This window comes from Gymnoscopelus braueri (assembly GCF_963280865.1).
Source record: "Gymnoscopelus braueri genome assembly, chromosome: 13".
In the NCBI taxonomy this organism is placed as follows: domain Eukaryota; kingdom Metazoa; phylum Chordata; class Actinopteri; order Myctophiformes; family Myctophidae; genus Gymnoscopelus; species Gymnoscopelus braueri.
The window spans coordinates 30,406,981-30,424,607 of NC_137615.1; the positions used below are offsets into that span (position 1 = coordinate 30,406,981).

The 17,627-nt window shown below is 43.1% G+C and overlaps 1 protein-coding gene across 2 annotated transcripts in view; it reads right to left on the minus strand.

Moving 5' to 3' along the window:
- Positions 1–14,578, minus strand: part of usp7 (ubiquitin specific peptidase 7 (herpes virus-associated)) — a 36,902-nt gene extending 22,324 nt beyond the window's left edge. The window contains exons 1-4 of one of the 2 annotated variants that reach the window (XM_080447604.1): positions 14,111–14,578; positions 3,193–3,297; positions 2,669–2,867; positions 328–466 (exon numbers count right to left, since the gene is read on the minus strand). In XM_080447604.1, the coding sequence (XP_080303730.1) occupies positions 328–466; positions 2,669–2,867; positions 3,193–3,297; positions 14,111–14,195 (528 nt within the window). In that variant the 5' untranslated portion in view covers positions 14,196–14,578. The remainder of the gene's footprint in view (positions 1–327; positions 467–2,668; positions 2,868–3,192; positions 3,298–14,110) is intronic. The other variant, XM_080447603.1, reaches the window with a different exon arrangement.
- Between the last annotated feature and the right edge of the window lie 3,049 nt (positions 14,579–17,627).

Sequence of the window (17,627 nt, forward strand, 5' to 3'; positions counted from 1 at the left end):
CATTTCTACTCTCAAGGACTCGAAGACTTTACGGTGTACCTGCCTCAATTATCACACTTGGACAGATGTGTGTTGTGGCATCTAGCTTTTAACGTTAAAGTACCAACACAAAAGTGGGCTTGAATCATAACATGTTCTTTTTTTCATCCATCAACATAAATATGGCTCCAACAGAAACAGATTGCTCAACAGGTTCAATCTGAAGCTCACTTCTGATCATTTCAGTTTGTTCTTCCACCACACTCTAATAACAAATTACACATGTCTGGTAAAAAAACAAAACAAAAACCAAAGCCTGTGTCTCCCTTCTCCGTTCCCTGTACTCACACTCCAGGACATGAAGTTGGAGAAGCCCCAGTCGTTCTCCTTGTGAAAGAACAGGTGGCTGATCCTGCGACTGAAGGACTTTTCATCATCTTTATAGTTGATGATCTTCAGCATGGCCTGGGCATGGCACGACCACGACCTGAAACACACACCACCACACTGTAAACTTCCACTGAGACTGTGTGCGATACATGTGTAATGTGTACACATAGCTTGAGCAATATGGACAAGAGGCAATCTACTTGTTATTCGTCTTGTTTGGTATTTTAACATTGTTTATCTTGCTTCTTTTCATTAATATGTGAGGACTTTGTATAAAGCCTCAGTTATACTTAGTTGTGTGTGACATGGCGCACAACAGTATAAATCAGACATGCGCCTGACCGCGTCCTTCCTCACCGACACACATCTGTTTCATTATGTACTTTTATAAAAATACTATTGTGCAAAAAAATATATATAACAACCAAGGCCGAAGGTGTGTGTGTGTGTGTGTGTGTGTGTGTGTGAGAGAGAAAAGGAAGTGAGCTGTGTGGAATGTGCATGTCGCACAACAAATAAATTAATAAGTAACTTCAAGTGTATGTTGTGTGTGTAAGCTAGGTGTGTGAGCACTCATGTTGTATAACATGGAAGAGAACGTGCACGTGAAAATATTAATATATATTTTTTAGTTTAAGAAATCTATGTTGGAGAAAGACTTTAAATGGATCCAGACAGCTGATCCTCAATATCCTGTCTCTGGCACCCCACTTAGGTCTTTCCAACAGTGCAACTAGGTTGCTGGTTTATAAGCAGCCAGGCATCAGCTTCTGCTGGCTGACAGGATAAGATCAGATGTGTATGTATATGTATATGCCCTTGTGTGTACATCGGTTTTGTAATCACTGTTGAATGTTGGTGTATGATAAGCAGAATTGGAATGGACGTATTGTAACTGGCTAGTTTGATGTCAAACAGCCGCTGTGCAGGGTCCCTGCAGACAGAGACACCGATGCACTGTTGTTAATGACTGAGTAAGATCATTTCATGTTAAGTTTATGCTAATTCAATTCAACAGGGGCATTCTTCTCAGATAAAAAATGCTAGAAAAATAGACAACACATCACAGTTGTTATATTCTAAAAACTGCGCTCACACACACACACAAAATATAGCGATATCCATCCATAAATTCACAGAATCTCTGTGTGTCTGTCCCGAGCAATACTCTGGCACCGTTCAACCGATTGACGTCAAACTTGGTCTGTCCCACGAACAGCCCTTTTGCATGCGGTTGGGGGAAGCCTCGCCACTTTGGGGCGAGCATGCTGGCGGGCGGGCGTGCGGGCGGGGACTTCTTTCCTCTACAATAGAAGAGTTAGGACGTCACATGGTAATACAGCCCAAATACCCATTTTCAGCACCGGCCTCAGTGGCGCACCTCGCTAATCATTAGACTCTAAATCCATTACGATTGAGAGTCTGGGTTCGACTCCCGCTTAAGACGATACTTTTTCACACAACCACAGACTACTTTTTTTCGGCGATAAAGTATAGTTTTGGACCATGACGGAGGCGCGCCGACTCAGCAGACCTTGAGGCCGAGGCGTCGCGCCCGAGCGCCTCCAGGCGCGAGTGCCCGCGACGACCGGCCGATGGTCTGCTAGTCGACTAAGCGCCGTCCGAGTTATGTACCGATAGGCACAGAATCGTAAATGATGTTGTGGGGACTGCGTTTGCCCCCCCAACTGCCACTCAGTGCACTAACATAGCTCGCGTCGCCAGGCTCTCTCCCCACCCGGCCCCCGCCCTCTTGCCTTCAACCACACGCAAAAAGCCCGTTCGCGTCTGTCCCACGTGACCCGGGGGTGCAGTGCAGAGTGGGAATTCAATCAGACCAATGGTTTCTGAGAACCAAAAAAACATGAATATCTGTGTCTGTCTACATAGAGCTTTAATATAACAAATAATTAACTATTTAGAAGTTTGGCTTATTTTGTTACACTCAAAAAGGTATTCGAAACGGTATTGTTTTGGTATCTGTACAGAATACGAGATTTCCTTACCAACAATATGGTGTTGAACATTTTCTGATACACTCTTCACCCGACTAAAATAGATATATAAATTAAATAAATTAGCCAGGTAATACATTGTGTGGCAAGGTGTGCGTGTGTGGGAGGAACAATGACCAAAAGTTGTGTACACAAGAAGATTCACAATTCTTACAAGAATCCATGCCCCCCCCCCCCATCCTTAACACCCTATGAGTATACTATCCATGTACCTAATCATTAAAACAGTTAAAGGAAAGAAGTATGGCATCACATGTGTGCACACGCCCATGCGTGTCACTTACGTGGAGTCGGACTCTGCATTGCACTGCAGGAAGAATCCAACACTCTTCTGGTGTGGCCGGTCAGGGTAGAAGCGCGGCATCACCATGATCTTCCAGGGAAGGTTCCTGACGAAGCAGGATGGGCTCAGCACAGACTCACTAAGACGGCTAAAACGTTCCACGACGAAGCGAAACGTCGCCTCCGACCGCCAGCTGGTATCTGCAGAGAGACAGATGGGGGAAACAGAGAGAACGAGAGATTTAGATAGGTGGAGAGGAAAGGAAAAGGGAGAGGGGGACAGAGTGGGAGAAAGATGTGTAGTCATGACCTGTCTGTTTGGGCTGTGTGCTCGTAATCATGTCTAAGAATGACACAGAAGTGAATGTAAAAGAGGATATCTGCAGTGAGACCTTGCGAGAGACAGCACAGACGGAGTAAAACAGAGACAGTGTGTGTAATAGAGAGAAACAAGGAAAAAAGAGAGAACGGAGACAAACAGCCAGAGCAAATAACAGAGGGAGAAACTGGTTGTTGTCCTGCTCACCATCTTCCATGTCTTCCTCTGTGTTATTGTGTCCGTCTCCCATGGTCATGTTCCCATTGATCACTGGGTTGGCTGGGATCCTTGGGGGGTCATCTGTGTCCCCAGCTACACACAGAAGAGGAAAAGATTTACGATTTGATAAACAAGACTAAGCTAAAAAAAATACATCATAATCACAAAAGAAGGCAACAGGAAAAGCGATAGGGGTCACCAATATAAGTAAGATACATCCTGCAATCTGGCCACTACTGCAAATTATGAGAAATTTGACGTCCAAAGTTTTATTTTGGCCTGAAGGTGTCACTGGAGGCAGTGCAATGGTGTCACTCAAATGGTTTTACCACGGTTCTCCGTTTACTACTCACTATGGGATATCAGCGCCCTCAGGCGATGACACAGAGCAACACACACGCTCCCGACGCCAATACTGATTGGCTAAGGGTATGTCACGAGTCCGGAAGACCCGGGAGTATAAAGCTCCCTCGTGACGTAGGCTCTTCCTCTTTTCTCCACTCTGCATGCGAATGCGCAGAAATTCACACACAAGAAAGCAAGGAAATTTCAACTATAACCCAAAGCGGGAATAAGGATTATATCCCCACGGGAAAATCCTTGCAAATAAGTTTTCTCCCGGAACTTATTATTAAGTATTTATTTATTTACCTATCCTCTCAGTTTTCCTTAATTCTTGGTCTGTTCTGGAAAAGCCGGTTAGCTGAAAAAGCCGGTTAGCTGCTAACACCGGTTAGCAGCTACTAGCTCATTCATTCATTCAGTGGCTAGGCTAATACTAGCAGCTACTAGGCTACGCTACTGGCTAGGCTTTAGCCTGTTGTTTTCCCAGACCGAGGACCAAGATGGAACCACAGAGGAGTTGCGGGTTCGCGGAATGCGACCCCCTCATCGCCGCAGACGACCCCCACCGCGTCTTCATCCACTGCTTGGGGGTCGATCACGCGTTCTGCGCCAGGACCTACCCGGGTGAGACAGATGCTGTCCATCGTTCGAGCCTTTTGAGTCTGTGGATCTGAGGATCTTTAGTCTCAAAACGGTCCTCTTGGTGGCCCTGTCTACGGCTAAACGGGTCAGTGACATGCATGCACTCTTGATGAGTCCGGAGTGCATGAAGTGTTTTAACAATGACAGGAGGGTTTTGCTTAAACCTAACCTGACGTTCGTTACCAGGACCGGGGTGGCCCCGGATCCGGGTGAGTTGGTAGCCTTCCATCCGCCTCCCTTCGTTTCGGCGGATAGGCGGTTGCATTGTTCTGTCCAGTGAGAGTTGAAGCTCTATTGTCAGAAGACAGCGGCCAATCGCTCATCGACGTAGCTCTTTGTCTCTTTTGGGCCTTGGGGTTCAGAGGAAGGCGGTCAATAAGGCAACGTTTTCTAGATGGATCCGAGATGCCATTAGGTTGGCTTATGCGAGTAGTGGTGCCCCTGTCGGAGGGTCTGAGGGCTCACTCTACTAGAGGCATGGCTACATCCTGGGCTCTCTACAGGGGAGCTTCGATCCAGGAGATCTGTGCAGCCGCAAAATGGGTCGTCCCAATCGACTTTTGCGGTTTTCTACAGCCTGGACGTGGCGGCGTCATCCTTGGCGCGCGCGGTCCTAGGCGTAGCGGCTGCCTCCAGGCCAGTGGAGGGAAGGGAGTAGGCTTGGGGCTTTCTCCCTATTTCTCGACTTCCTCTGGGGTTTCCGTGGGACCAGCTGGGCTGGCTCCCAGGAGATGGGGCCCTGTTCCTCATATTGAGTTATGAGGCAGGCTTGTGTCTGCCTGTTAGTAAATAGGCGGACTCTGGAGTCTGTCAGGGCCTAGCTTGATTATCTATCCCGCATCCCAGCCCGGTGGGTTGGGGGCGCCCATGGGGCCATAGGTCACGTCCAGGGGGGACGTGACCTAGGAGCTGAGGGACGTGCAGGGTTGTCAGGGTTGTGTGGCTCATTACCTCAAGGGGGGTTTATGAATCCCATAGTGAGTAGTAAACGGAGAACCGTGGTAAAACTAGAGGTTACGAATGTAACCCCGGTTTTAGTAGGTTCGGAGTTTACTACTCACCAGACACCCCTTTCTGTGCGCATTTGGCATGCAGAGAGGAGAATGTTAAGAGGAAGAGCCTACGTCACGAGGGAGCTTTATACTCCCGGGTCTTCCGGACTCGTGACATACCCTTAGCCAATCAGTATTGGCGTCGGGAGCGTGTGTGTTGCTCTGTGTCATCGCCTGAGGGCGCTGATATCCCATAGTGAGTAGTAAACTCCGAACCTACTAAAACCGGGGTTACATTCGTAACCTCTAGTTAAGGTTCATCCTCTGGAGAGTGGAGACCATAATTAGATTGATTCATCTTTGGTGCAAGTGGACATTTTGGCCTGAGGGTGGAATTAGAGTAAAGACGATGGGATCTCCAAGATCATACGGTTCATCCGCTGAGGAGTATGACGCTGCACAGCAAATTCCATGGTTATGTGGCCAGCTGTTTGAGATACTGAGAGTACTGCTGGACTGACCTATCGACCAACTAATTGTCATAGCGATTAAGAAGCATTCCCACCAGAGTGGACGCGATCAAAACTTGCACTTAACAGACTCATTCTCTCTAGTCCCTTTACCAGCGTTGTATAATATATAGGCCTAGCTCAGGAAATCCACACATAGCAACAACAAACTACTTCTCCCACTGGGTCCTCGATCTGTTCGCTTTGGTGAAAATCGATTGCACTAAAAACAATTTCAACTGCAATTATCATTCCACTCACGTTCTTCGAGCATAGACAAAATATTGCTCAATGTCATGTCTTTTTTTATTCCCCCGGCCCCCCAAATCAACGGTTCCATGCATTTTGTGGCTTCACTTTGTGTTGCGTTTAACCCCAGAGCGAAGTTGGCTCTTCCACTCCAACCTAGCAATGGAAACTCGGGAAGAAGGGCAGACCGGTCTCCTAGAATTAGGATTAGAAAATCTAGCTAACTGGTAGCTGACTGAGACCAGCTCCCACATGTTCAAATCTTAAGTGTGTGGGTTAATTTTGGCTCCCACAATAAAGAAGGCAACAAGCTCAATTTATGCTCGTGTTTCTAAAAGAATGGATCTAAAGCCAACATTGTCACAACATCTATAGATTAAATCTACAAGCTAACAAAACCTAACATCTAAGCGACCAATGAGTCCTGATGCAACATGTTGGCTTGTAGATCCGTTCTTTTTTTAGCCTAAGACATGCCTAATTTATGCTCTGTCATACACTGAAAATAGCCAATCTACCAGCCCACTATGTGTTGGATGCATAATGTAGTGAGCTTGTAGATCAGCCATTTACGGTGCATGACACTGTTGTACTGACAGTATTGACTAAAGCCTAATTGAATAATCATGATTTACACTTTATTTCATTTACTTTCAGTGCTTTAGATAAAGTAGGATCCCCATAGCTTACAATGGAGCAGAGTATAGAGTATGCATATGGTGGTGTGTTTATTATAGTATGACAATTTTTATCAGCTCGCAGGGCTGATCAGTAAACAGAGCAGTCACCTTCTCGTCACTTTTTCCTCATTGGCTGGCTTTGGTAAAAGGCCGCCAAGGAGGGCTCAATGTCCTCTCAGAATATGGCATCTAAAAAACTACGCAGCATATGGGATCTAAACATGTCGATGCGATACCGTGTTCGGCCACTGTATACATCTCTATGGTAAATCTGTGGCTCCTCACTCGGCCAGCCAATCTAAGGGCTAGCTCACTTTGCAGAATTAGCCATATTGTTTTGCGTTTCTGTGGACAGGATGACAGACTAGCAAATATGGTTTTATTTAACGATAGAACGCAAAAGTAAATTACTAAACACGTGTATGACATAGTGTGTTGGTTTAGTCAGAGCGCTATGCTGCCCGTGTTCGATGAGGAAAATAGTTATGGGACTTTTTTCGAACACGGAAACAGCTGTTTGTGTTCATGTATGTGCGAGTGGAAATGATCAGATACAGTAGGCAGATCTAAACCCGGACTGAAAGGGAAACCGTTTAAACTGCGCGCATACAGCTACTTATCAGTGTGATGTCTGATAAGCCGTCCATTTGCTTGATGAATGGCCCAAACACAATTTACAGAGACCACCCCTCCCCCATCTGGGGATGTTGTCAGTGCTCTGTCTGAAACAATAGCCTAGTCATTTATCAGATCATTAGAAACTCAGTCAGGTCAGGATTATATTAAATAAAAATTAATAGCTTAAGAATTCACCGTCTCTGAAACAGTGTAGCTGACAGTACTTCAAGGGGTTTAGCTTGCTGCGAGCTGATATACATTTTGGGTTTTTTTATTAGATAAAAATGTAATCCCAATATATCACCTTGCTATCATGTCCCCTGTAAAAAACAATGCCAGATTGCCAAAACACAACCATAGTATAAGGCAGTAGTGTCCCACGTCTCTGATGCATATTATTACGAAATAATGCATTAAACTCACCACTGATTTGTCCAGTCACATACTTTACCCTGCTCCTACATTAACATTCCAGCGGAAGTCACCAATTTGCGCATTTACAAGTTACGCAGACTCAAGGGGTAACACTTTAACATAACAGTAAACAGAATTGTCTGCGCCAAATGTGCAATTTACAGAAATCGCAGAAATCTATTGCTGGATAAGGATAATAATTGATTATACAAATTAATGATATGATAATATACAATGCCACCAAAGACGTAGAAGGTTATTGCTGACCAACAAACAATTGCAGGTATATTTTCTGCCATCAACTACCTCTGATGGTCCCGCTCTGCCTCAGCAGCCTGTGCTCAGCCAATTATGAGTAGGTCTGCCTGCATCTACCTCTGCTTGCTATATCTTCTGCTCATACATATATACAACATAGTATAAGGTAAATGCTGTACATCAGTGGTAACCAGTTGATCGCGATCGACATGCAGATCTTCAAAGCCATCACAGTCAATCACAAACAGGTTTGTTAGTGTATTGGGAGAGGAGGCGATGGATGCAGCCCCTGCGTCCATTCATTTAAATGAAAGTTGTCCTGAAACTGTGTGTGTGTGTGTGTGTGTATAAAAAAGAAAATGTATTTGAAGTTGAGAGATGATGTGACATTTGTGTCGAGTTTACAAATTTGTCTTTTTTTTTTTATTGGCGATCCATTCAATTTCTATCATTACATTGAAAATGGTTCAACATCATTGACAGGGTACTGTGAATGAATTTCTATCATTACATTGAAAATGGTTCAACATCATTGACAGGGTACTGTGAATGAACAGGGACGATAGAGCCAGTGAGGGGAGATTGTGTGCTAGTAATCGATTGTGCATGCCATTGTTTTCCTGGATGGAAAAGAATTGAAACTTAACAGCTGTTGATATAAAGTACCTGGGTGGCTTCTTGCCCTAGTGATGTTTAGCAAACACTTGAATGAACTCAACCTATTAGCATTTAGGTTCTACCAATCAGGAACCGGTACCAAACTGGCAATGGTTCCCAGTCCTCATCCCTACTTCTCGCACATTTCACCGGGGAAACCCTGCTGAGACAGCATGACAAGTCTCTTTCTTCCACGTATACATGTGTCTGTGTGAGAGCATCAATTGTGCGTATTAACAATACTAAAAGGAAGTGAGAGATGGACCATCAGAGATGGAAGATTTTAGAGAAAGAGAAGGGGGGAGGTTACATGTGACTATGACAGTGTGCGCACGTACGTGCCCGCACAACAAACAATGCTACATCACAGTAGACACTAGGCAGCATAATTATGGGCACAATGCAGGATTAAGCTACCAGTAGTCACACACCACATGCACAGAGATGAGGACAATTATCCCGAGCAAATTAGACAACTCCACCACACACACTCCGTTTCATCTATTAAAGCATATTATGAAAGATTGAGACAGAGGAGTCAGTTTCTAAAAGAAGTGGCTTCATGGAGTGTTTTGTCTATGATAACGCAACTTAGGAATGATCCCTTAACGCTGATAGAAGGAATGGACGGATGTGACATCGACCCAAAAAACGTCACTTCCGTCCATTCCTATATTAGGATTTGTAGAAACACTTGTAGCTCGGATTCCTTTTTTTGGTGAAAACAAGCCACAGAAACAAAATGACCAATCGTGGTAAAAGTTTTTTTTCCAGTGGATAGACAAGACTCTCCCCCACCCACCGGACACTTTGTTTACATCCAAATTTCCAAAAAAAAGTAGAAATAGCAGATCTACAAGCTTACGTGTCACATGACTCGTAAGCTTGTAGATCTGCTATTTTTGGAAAATGTTTTTTAAAGGTATGAATATTTTTCAACATGGAAACGATTATGAAAAGTAATTGCAATCATCTCAAATAATAGTGATTAGGCGATTATGTAATAATTGTGACAGGCCTAGTGGGGTGATGTCCGATTGAGCTAAAAATGGCACCATATGATAACGGATGCTGTGATTGTCCGGTGAATTTACATTCAGGAGGATGGTAGGGGTGGGTTCAATTAATCGATACGGCAATAATCGTATCGTATTCCTTGCCGATAATCGTATCGATACAAAGGCTACCATATCGATAAGGAAGGAAATGCTGTGTGTGACGCGGCTTTAAAAAAAAACGATCAGCATCAGTTTCTGCCCGACAATGACAATATACATGATTGAATCTTTTGCATTTATCGATCAAAACATTATTTATTTGTATTCGTTTTTATTTCCTTGCTTTTTGTTATCAACTACGTTTTTCAAATTGATTTGGAAACTTTACATTTTCTGACAATTGGTCAAAACATCAGCAATCTGTGGTCTAGGAAGTATATTTAGTAGGACACACGATTATTCAAAACCAACGCGTATCGCGATACATATCTTATCGCGGCCTCTGTATTGTGATACGTATCGATCGTGAGGTTGTAGGAAATACCCAGCTAGAGGCTGGTTTTGATGAAAAGTAGGTTGTAGCTCGTTGTCTACATTAGGCCTACTATGGTAGGAAAGATGTTTTGTTGTGTTTTACATGGGTGCATCAATGGGAGACCACATGTCAAGCAATTAAATGCACCTGTCATGTTCTGTGGAAGAAAGTAAAACAAGATTTCATTTGATCCTCGCATCTTTCTTGCGCTGGTATATAATATTTAAATGGGAGAAGCTAATGTGTGCGTCTCCTACCCAGACACCACCCCTCACCTTATCAAATGGCCTATTTGCCTTCATGTGTTACAGAATCTGAAACGTACATCCTCCTGTTGTATGTGAAAAGCCAACACTGGACAATGTCACTCCCAACCTGATTCCCCTGACATTTTCCAAACGAGAAAGCAGCATTTGATTGCGAGCCACCTCTAATATGACTCCAGTGAAATGTCTTCTGAGCTGACATAGCTGGCAGTAAGTGAGTGTGTTTGAGGACACATCTGCAGGTAACATTACAGGCCAAGTCTTCGTCACCCAGGAGCCTGACCTCATTTTGCCAAGTGGATTACAACTTACAAACTGTACATGTCAGTCAGGTCGAAGACAACTTCCCACCTCTCTACTCCTTGTCTGCACCTTCCTCACCAGCACAGGGCTAGGTTATGCTGCTAAATTGTATCCATGAAGGTGAAACTAAATTCAGTCACTGAAATAAATGAAAATTGGGTGATAGGTTGTCTTGGAGGCAAGCCGACTACACTGTAAGGAGGCACTGGTTCCCCAGAGTATGAGCAGTATACAAAAACAACCCTCAACTTTTCCTAACCCTTATCAAGTTTGTGGCGCATCCTCTGAGTCTGAAAGAAAACCAAAACCAACTATTCTGGAATAAGATAACGAAAAATTGTCCAAGATTTTGCTTTCACTTACAAGGTTATGCCTGTTATTCGGGAACAAGAATGCATCACAATCAATTCAAATGTGATGATTTATACCTGTAAATTTAAAAAAAATCAACTGCACATTGAATCTAGTTTTGAGTTCACTTGTTCACAACACGCATTCACATCATACTACCGAGTATAAATTAGGCTTTAGCAGTGAATAAATGCTCCTACTGTTTACGATCAGATGTTTCCGATCTGGTGGAGCGATATGGTTCACTCGCAGAATAGGACTGAGCCCTTCGGATCAAACCATGATTGCGTTTGTGTTTTGGGGCGGTGCTTCCGATTTCATTTTCAATGGACTTCTGGGAATTGCAGTTATAACAGATCGATAACAACCAGACAAATAGTAACTACGACTCTGGTGTTGTCAAAAACAGTATTAAAATGACCTGCATGAACCTGACCATGCCTGAAAATAGCAGATCTACAAGCTCACAATAATTCGAACTATAGATTGTATTGCATATATGACTGAAGAACATGTGGCCAATATTCTTCCTGTTGTTAATTTAGACCACAGTACAGTGAGCACACAATAGCTGTTGTAAGGAATCATAGAATTATTTCAACACAATGCAGTAGCAGCTGTAACAGGCATCAACATAAGAGTGTGAGAGAATGCCACCAGTCAGTAACAATTAACAGCATAACCCAACTAAAACAGAAACACAGCAAACTGACGTGCTGTTGCAGAGTCAATCGGTAGATGGCTTTGTTATTGTGGACTAAATGAGTGAGATATTCAGAACTTTGTTTTAATTGCCGCAGGCATTTCACTTCAAATGTCTTCTTGAGTCCATCACCATAAAGACAATGTGGTTTGGTGGATTAATGCAAGTGGTGAGCGGTAATTCGTCACATTGTGCTGGCTTAACAAAGCAGGGTACATAGTAGACCATGAAGCTGGAGTTGGTGACCACACACACAGGTTTTGATGTCCATCTGGTGTTGACATTGTTGTAGTACATTTAGGGGACAATGAGAGTCCAGTGGGATAAATGGTCAAGCACATCATCGGGAGTTTGTTCTGCACAAAATGAACTAGGGTGGATGCACCTGCTGTTAAAATGAAATATATTGAAATGAAATAAAAAAATAAAAAACTGCTATGCCTGCTGAGGAAAGCAAATGTGTGAAAAGGCAAAACAGGGTAGACAAACAGATCCTCAAATCACAAGGACTGAATGACGCAGTGATGCTGAGGGCTTCCATTAGCCTAGCCTGGCCCAAAGTTGACGTTAATAAATAATTAAATAAAAAAAATGTGCCGTTCTGAGGGCCGCCCTGTGTATGAAACATCTGCCAAACGGTGACAGACGCGATCCTGACTCCAAACTAGACCAACAAAACAGAGATCATTAAAAATGGCGAGCCCCACGCGTTGTCCCTTCATACAATGAAGCAGCAAATCCCCGCCAGCGCTAGTAAAGCCCCCATGCGGGCCTGTGCCGCAGCAACACTATCTGCCACAACAGCACCCTACAAACTAGTCAGACATGCCGTTAACTGGAGTCAATCTAAAGCAAACTGGTCATTTAGCCCGCAGCATGCTTCTTATTTAGAATAGCACCGCGACTACAGCCATTGTCAATTTAGTAACATCAACACTGACAAGCAGCAAGAAGGCTAACATTAGCTTCATCTGGAGGCCAACAATAAAGCCAGAATAGCCTCCACCAACGCTACATTAACGTTCCATACATAGTGACGGAAATGAACAGCCAGCGTCACATGTATACTTGTATACTTAATGTGACGTTATACAACCAATATGGGTTAAAACACACCTGAGACATGAACATAAACATCAGGGTTTATTTGCAAACCAAGGCCTAATTGTCAAGCTATAAATCGATGGATGTAAAATACAAGCCACCATTTTGGAAATGCTACACACCCCCCTGGTGTTAGCACGTTAGCATAGAAGACAGGGCCTTGGAGCAGGATGCCTGGTCGTTAAGGCTTAATTATTTATACCTAGTGGCTCGACATAAATGGCGTGTTTCAACTTAAAAAAAACACTCGTTTAAATTGAAAATACGTCATTTTTGTCGAGCGACACGGTTGCACGGCGAAGTAAAAAATTAAGCCGTTAGCTCCACAGCTAGTGAACTTAACGTTAGGTATTAGTGGAGCGTTATTTTCATCTATCCCGGCGATGCAAAGTCATCTAAAACTGAAATCTATCTAAAACCTTAAACCAGATAAAGGGCATTTACAATTTAAGTAGTGCCATTAATTCAATGTTTTTATATTCATACTGACCGATTTCTCGTTCAACGGCAAGTTTGCGATCAGGGCCTCGAGTTGTCCAATCTGACGTTTTACCAGCCAACAGGCTACCGTTTTCACATTAATTAATACACATTTTACATCAGCTGATCATAAAGCTAACGCTGTGCGCTCTATTCATTGGCTATATAATAGTTTTTAATAATGATTCCGCCCGTCTAAATAACAGATGAAACAATCAGTGTACATAAAGTAGAAGCAGAACGTTCATTACCTTGCTATGGGGTCATTAATTGCCTTGCACTAATTGCGGGCGGCTGTTTACAAACATTTAAACAAACTGCACGCTCTATACATTAATAAATGACTTATATGCGAGTTTTAAACGGTGACGGCATGGCAACCGCATCGTGTTCTGGTCATAGTAAATCAATCAATCAACAACAACAAAAAAAATGGACAGTTTGACCAACAACGCAGAAATACAGGGCGAATGAATTATCTATGAGGTCGACACAGGGCTACAATGCTACTTATAAACAACACATTTGGGGAATTTTCTACAGCTGGAAAAAAATAATACAGTAAGTCTATTTTAGAGTAAAGTAACTTAACTTCCATCATGTAGGTCAGCTTCACTTCGGCTCTACTGCAATGGACGCAATATTACAGCCGGCTATCCCAGCTAGGTTCAGGCCTTCGTGTTTACTGTAAAGTTGAGCTCCGCTCTACCACACAACTTCACCCATTTCTGACGGATCAGTGGGATCATAGCCATTGTTTTGCTCCTGTCATGGTTCATTGTGGCCTTCCTTTTCTGCTTACCTTCCATCTCCATGTCCTCGGGTTCGCTGAGCTGCTGCTCGCCGGCTTTCTGCTGCTGTTGCTGGGTGTGATGGTGATGGTTCATGGTGGCAGATGGTGGGGTTGTTGTGGTATCTTTGTTCCCCTCGACCTTGTCCAGGGTGGGTTCCCTGGGCTGCTGGCGGGGGGTTTGAGGATGCGGAGGTGGGCTAGACGACAGGTCGAGCCTCGGCGGCTGGGCCTGCTCTGTCACGACCTCGGCCTTTTCTGCTGTCAGCGCCGGGGATTGGGGAGGGGAGGTCGGCGGGGGGGCAGGCAGAGAAACGCGGACGTATTTGCTCGCTATTCGCCCAATCTCGGCGCTTTGACGGGTGCGAGTCTCGCTGACGGTGCGGGATGATGACTGGGGGCTCCGACGAGGGGGAGGCCCGCTGCTGGGTGAAGCTAAATCAAATCCGACTTTACCCCGGAGGAGTAATGTGGGGCAACAACATCAACTCACGCCACAAGAAGCTGCAGCCGGACAAACAAATATTAAGCTACCTGACACTGGGCAGCCAACTAATGCTGTAGGTACAACAACAATGAAAACAAAGGCTCATCTGCTATCGAAACACATTCAACAACTTTGCCCGCAATATCCCCAGTCCGTGTGCTCCTCCGATTGTCCCTCGTCTGGGGGAGAGCGGAGAAAAAAGCGACCCATTCAAACCAGCTTCTAAACTGGAATAGCACTAATGTCGAAGTTTACCAAGACAATAGTTGCCACGGTCCGGTGTATCAAACCAAGCCTAACACGAAATACAGTAAAACACGGCGCCGCCGTTGCATTTCTAACGTGTGTTTTCTATGAAGAAATGTGCCCGGTCATAGCCTGTGCGCTCCTCTCAGCAGCTCCCGTGGTTTGTGATGTTGAGTCGAAGGTAAAATCTCAAAATGGCGGTCGCGCTCCTCTCTGAAATGTCACATCCGCATGGAGATCAACCATACATCCATGATCTAAACACAGTGCAATCTGGATCCCATGGTCCGGACGGACGAGCGTCCTGTCTCTGGCCAGACACGCAGAAAACAGTGGTTGCCTGACAACCAATTCACCTATTACAGCGCGAGTGACCGCTCTATTGGCTATGGGATGTCGAAACACAGGCTTCACTTGCTGCTACGATGGGGCCTGTAAAATTATTGCATGATACACCCCGGGTTTTACATTAATGTAAAAGGAAATGCAGTGGAGACATGAATTAAATTCGATGATACATTGCTTCATAATAATATCTGACTGAAAACAACTGCAATACTGGCTCCGCTAGACGCTATAGTAATAGGGGGCATTAGGCCCCTGGCCCCAATAGTGAATAGTGAATTTGCATAATTTTGACCATCAACCACATGAGCCTGACTTTGTAATTACCGTATGTTTGTTGTTTACTATGTGTCTAAATATAAATTAATATAGTTCCACAACATTGATACAAAATATGTTAAATGAAAACCGATAGAGAACTTTTTCAGGATTGTAAAATAATTCAGATCAGTTAAAAAAACATAATCAACAAATAGAAGACATTGCGTACTGAACAATAATTCAATTACATTTATAATAATAGAATAATGTTAATAGTATAGGAAAAACATGATTAGTAATTTCATTGCTTGCTGCCTTGTAATTTACAAGGCAGCAAGCAATGAAATTCAAAGTTTCAATATTAAAAGAGTAAAATTTGGGCTATTTAGGCTATATTCAGTTGCAGTTGATCATACTTTCTCTAACGAATTTTTTTTCTGAGGCAACTTTTAAAAATTAATTAATTCATGTATTTATTTTCTGTGAAGAGGCCAGACTTATTACTCATCCGGTCCTAACCACTAGTCTAGGCTACTGGAAAGGCCATTTTCTTGTCAGTTATTGAAAACCACATCTACGATCGAAACCATAAGGTGAGTATAGAAGTTAATTGTAAAAAAAATATATATATATATATATATATATATATATACATACAGGTATAAATACAAAATAAATTGGTGAACAACAGCAAGTTGGAATCAGGAACACATTATACAACAAACAGTCAAATTGGCCTTGAGTTGTCACATTGTTTTTTGTTTGTTTGTTTCCGGCAGGGGTCATTGCTATGCTGGCTTGTGGTGGACATTTTGGTAAAAATTCCATTTTTGCCACGGACATACAAAATGAGTGGACAATAATACTACCAGAAACGCATAAAGAGATAGCCCTGACCATAACAGGTCTGTAACAGGGGTAGGCGTGTTTCTTGCAAATAAAACATTGAGAATCACTAGTACTAGTGCACTCCTAATGTGCCATAGTGACGTAGTAAATAAGTGTCATACATATTCGGAAGAAAACCTGGAGACTTGGCATCCAGTAATTGGGTCTTATGATCAAAATAAGAACATTATAAGGGTGTGTAAAAAAAGAAAATCTAAAATGTGCCATGGACAAGATCAGGTCTTTGCCATGGACACACATGTCCGTGTACATACGGACATATTGATGACCCCTGGTTTCCGGTACTCATCTCTCTTTGCTGCAACTCATCAAACGCAGAGATGAGCTGTTATGTAGGCCCATCTGTCAAAAACAACCGTAGCTGCAATGCTCAAACAGATTAGCTTCCAACAAGGAGAGAATATCCCCATCTACTGGCTAAATCTGGTGCTGCACCGGCCTCTTGTCGCCAAGCAGATGCCTGCCGCAAGATAGAGCTGACTCACTCTCATTTATCTTATCTTATTATCTTACAATTTATTTTCTTATTATTTATCGTTTCGAGTTCAGCAGACCAATTGTATTTTTTTAATCAACACGCCTACAAATTCCATTTTTGCTTCGACTTTTCTGGAGAGATGGAAGCTCTTAAACTTTTATTTGGAGAAAAAAAGGAAAGACGACTATTCTATTCTAGTTTTTCTCAAGCCATCCTCATCATCACACTGATGTAGGCCTTTGTTTTTACACGAGTGCAGACCTTCTAGCCAGTGGTGGGAAAAGTGCTCACATTTTCTACTTAAGTAAAAGTATCAATACTGCAATGTAAAAAATACTCTGTTACAAGTAAAAGTCCAGATTTCAAAATGTACTCGAGTAAAAGTACAAAAGTAATGGTATCAAAATGTACTTTAAGTACCAAAAGTAAAACGTATTCATTATGCAGAATGTCCCATGTTTCACAAGTTTTAAAAATGCTTAAAAATCTTTTGAAAATAGCAGATCTAAAAGCTCACACGTGTCTCATTGCAACGAGTTGAGCTTGTAGATCGTCTATTTTCAAATAGCCGAATGTATGATTTGTATTAATAATCTAAATCTATAAGTAAGTAACTAAACGTTTTATACTTGTAGTGGAGTAAAAGTACAATATTTGCCTCTGAGATGTAGTGGAGTAGAAGTAAAATAAGTACCTACAAATTGTACTTAAGTACAGTACTTGAGTAAATGTACTTAGTTACTTTCCGCGTCTAGCATATCAACTAATGCTGCTATGACCAAGGCAAGGCCACCTATATATTT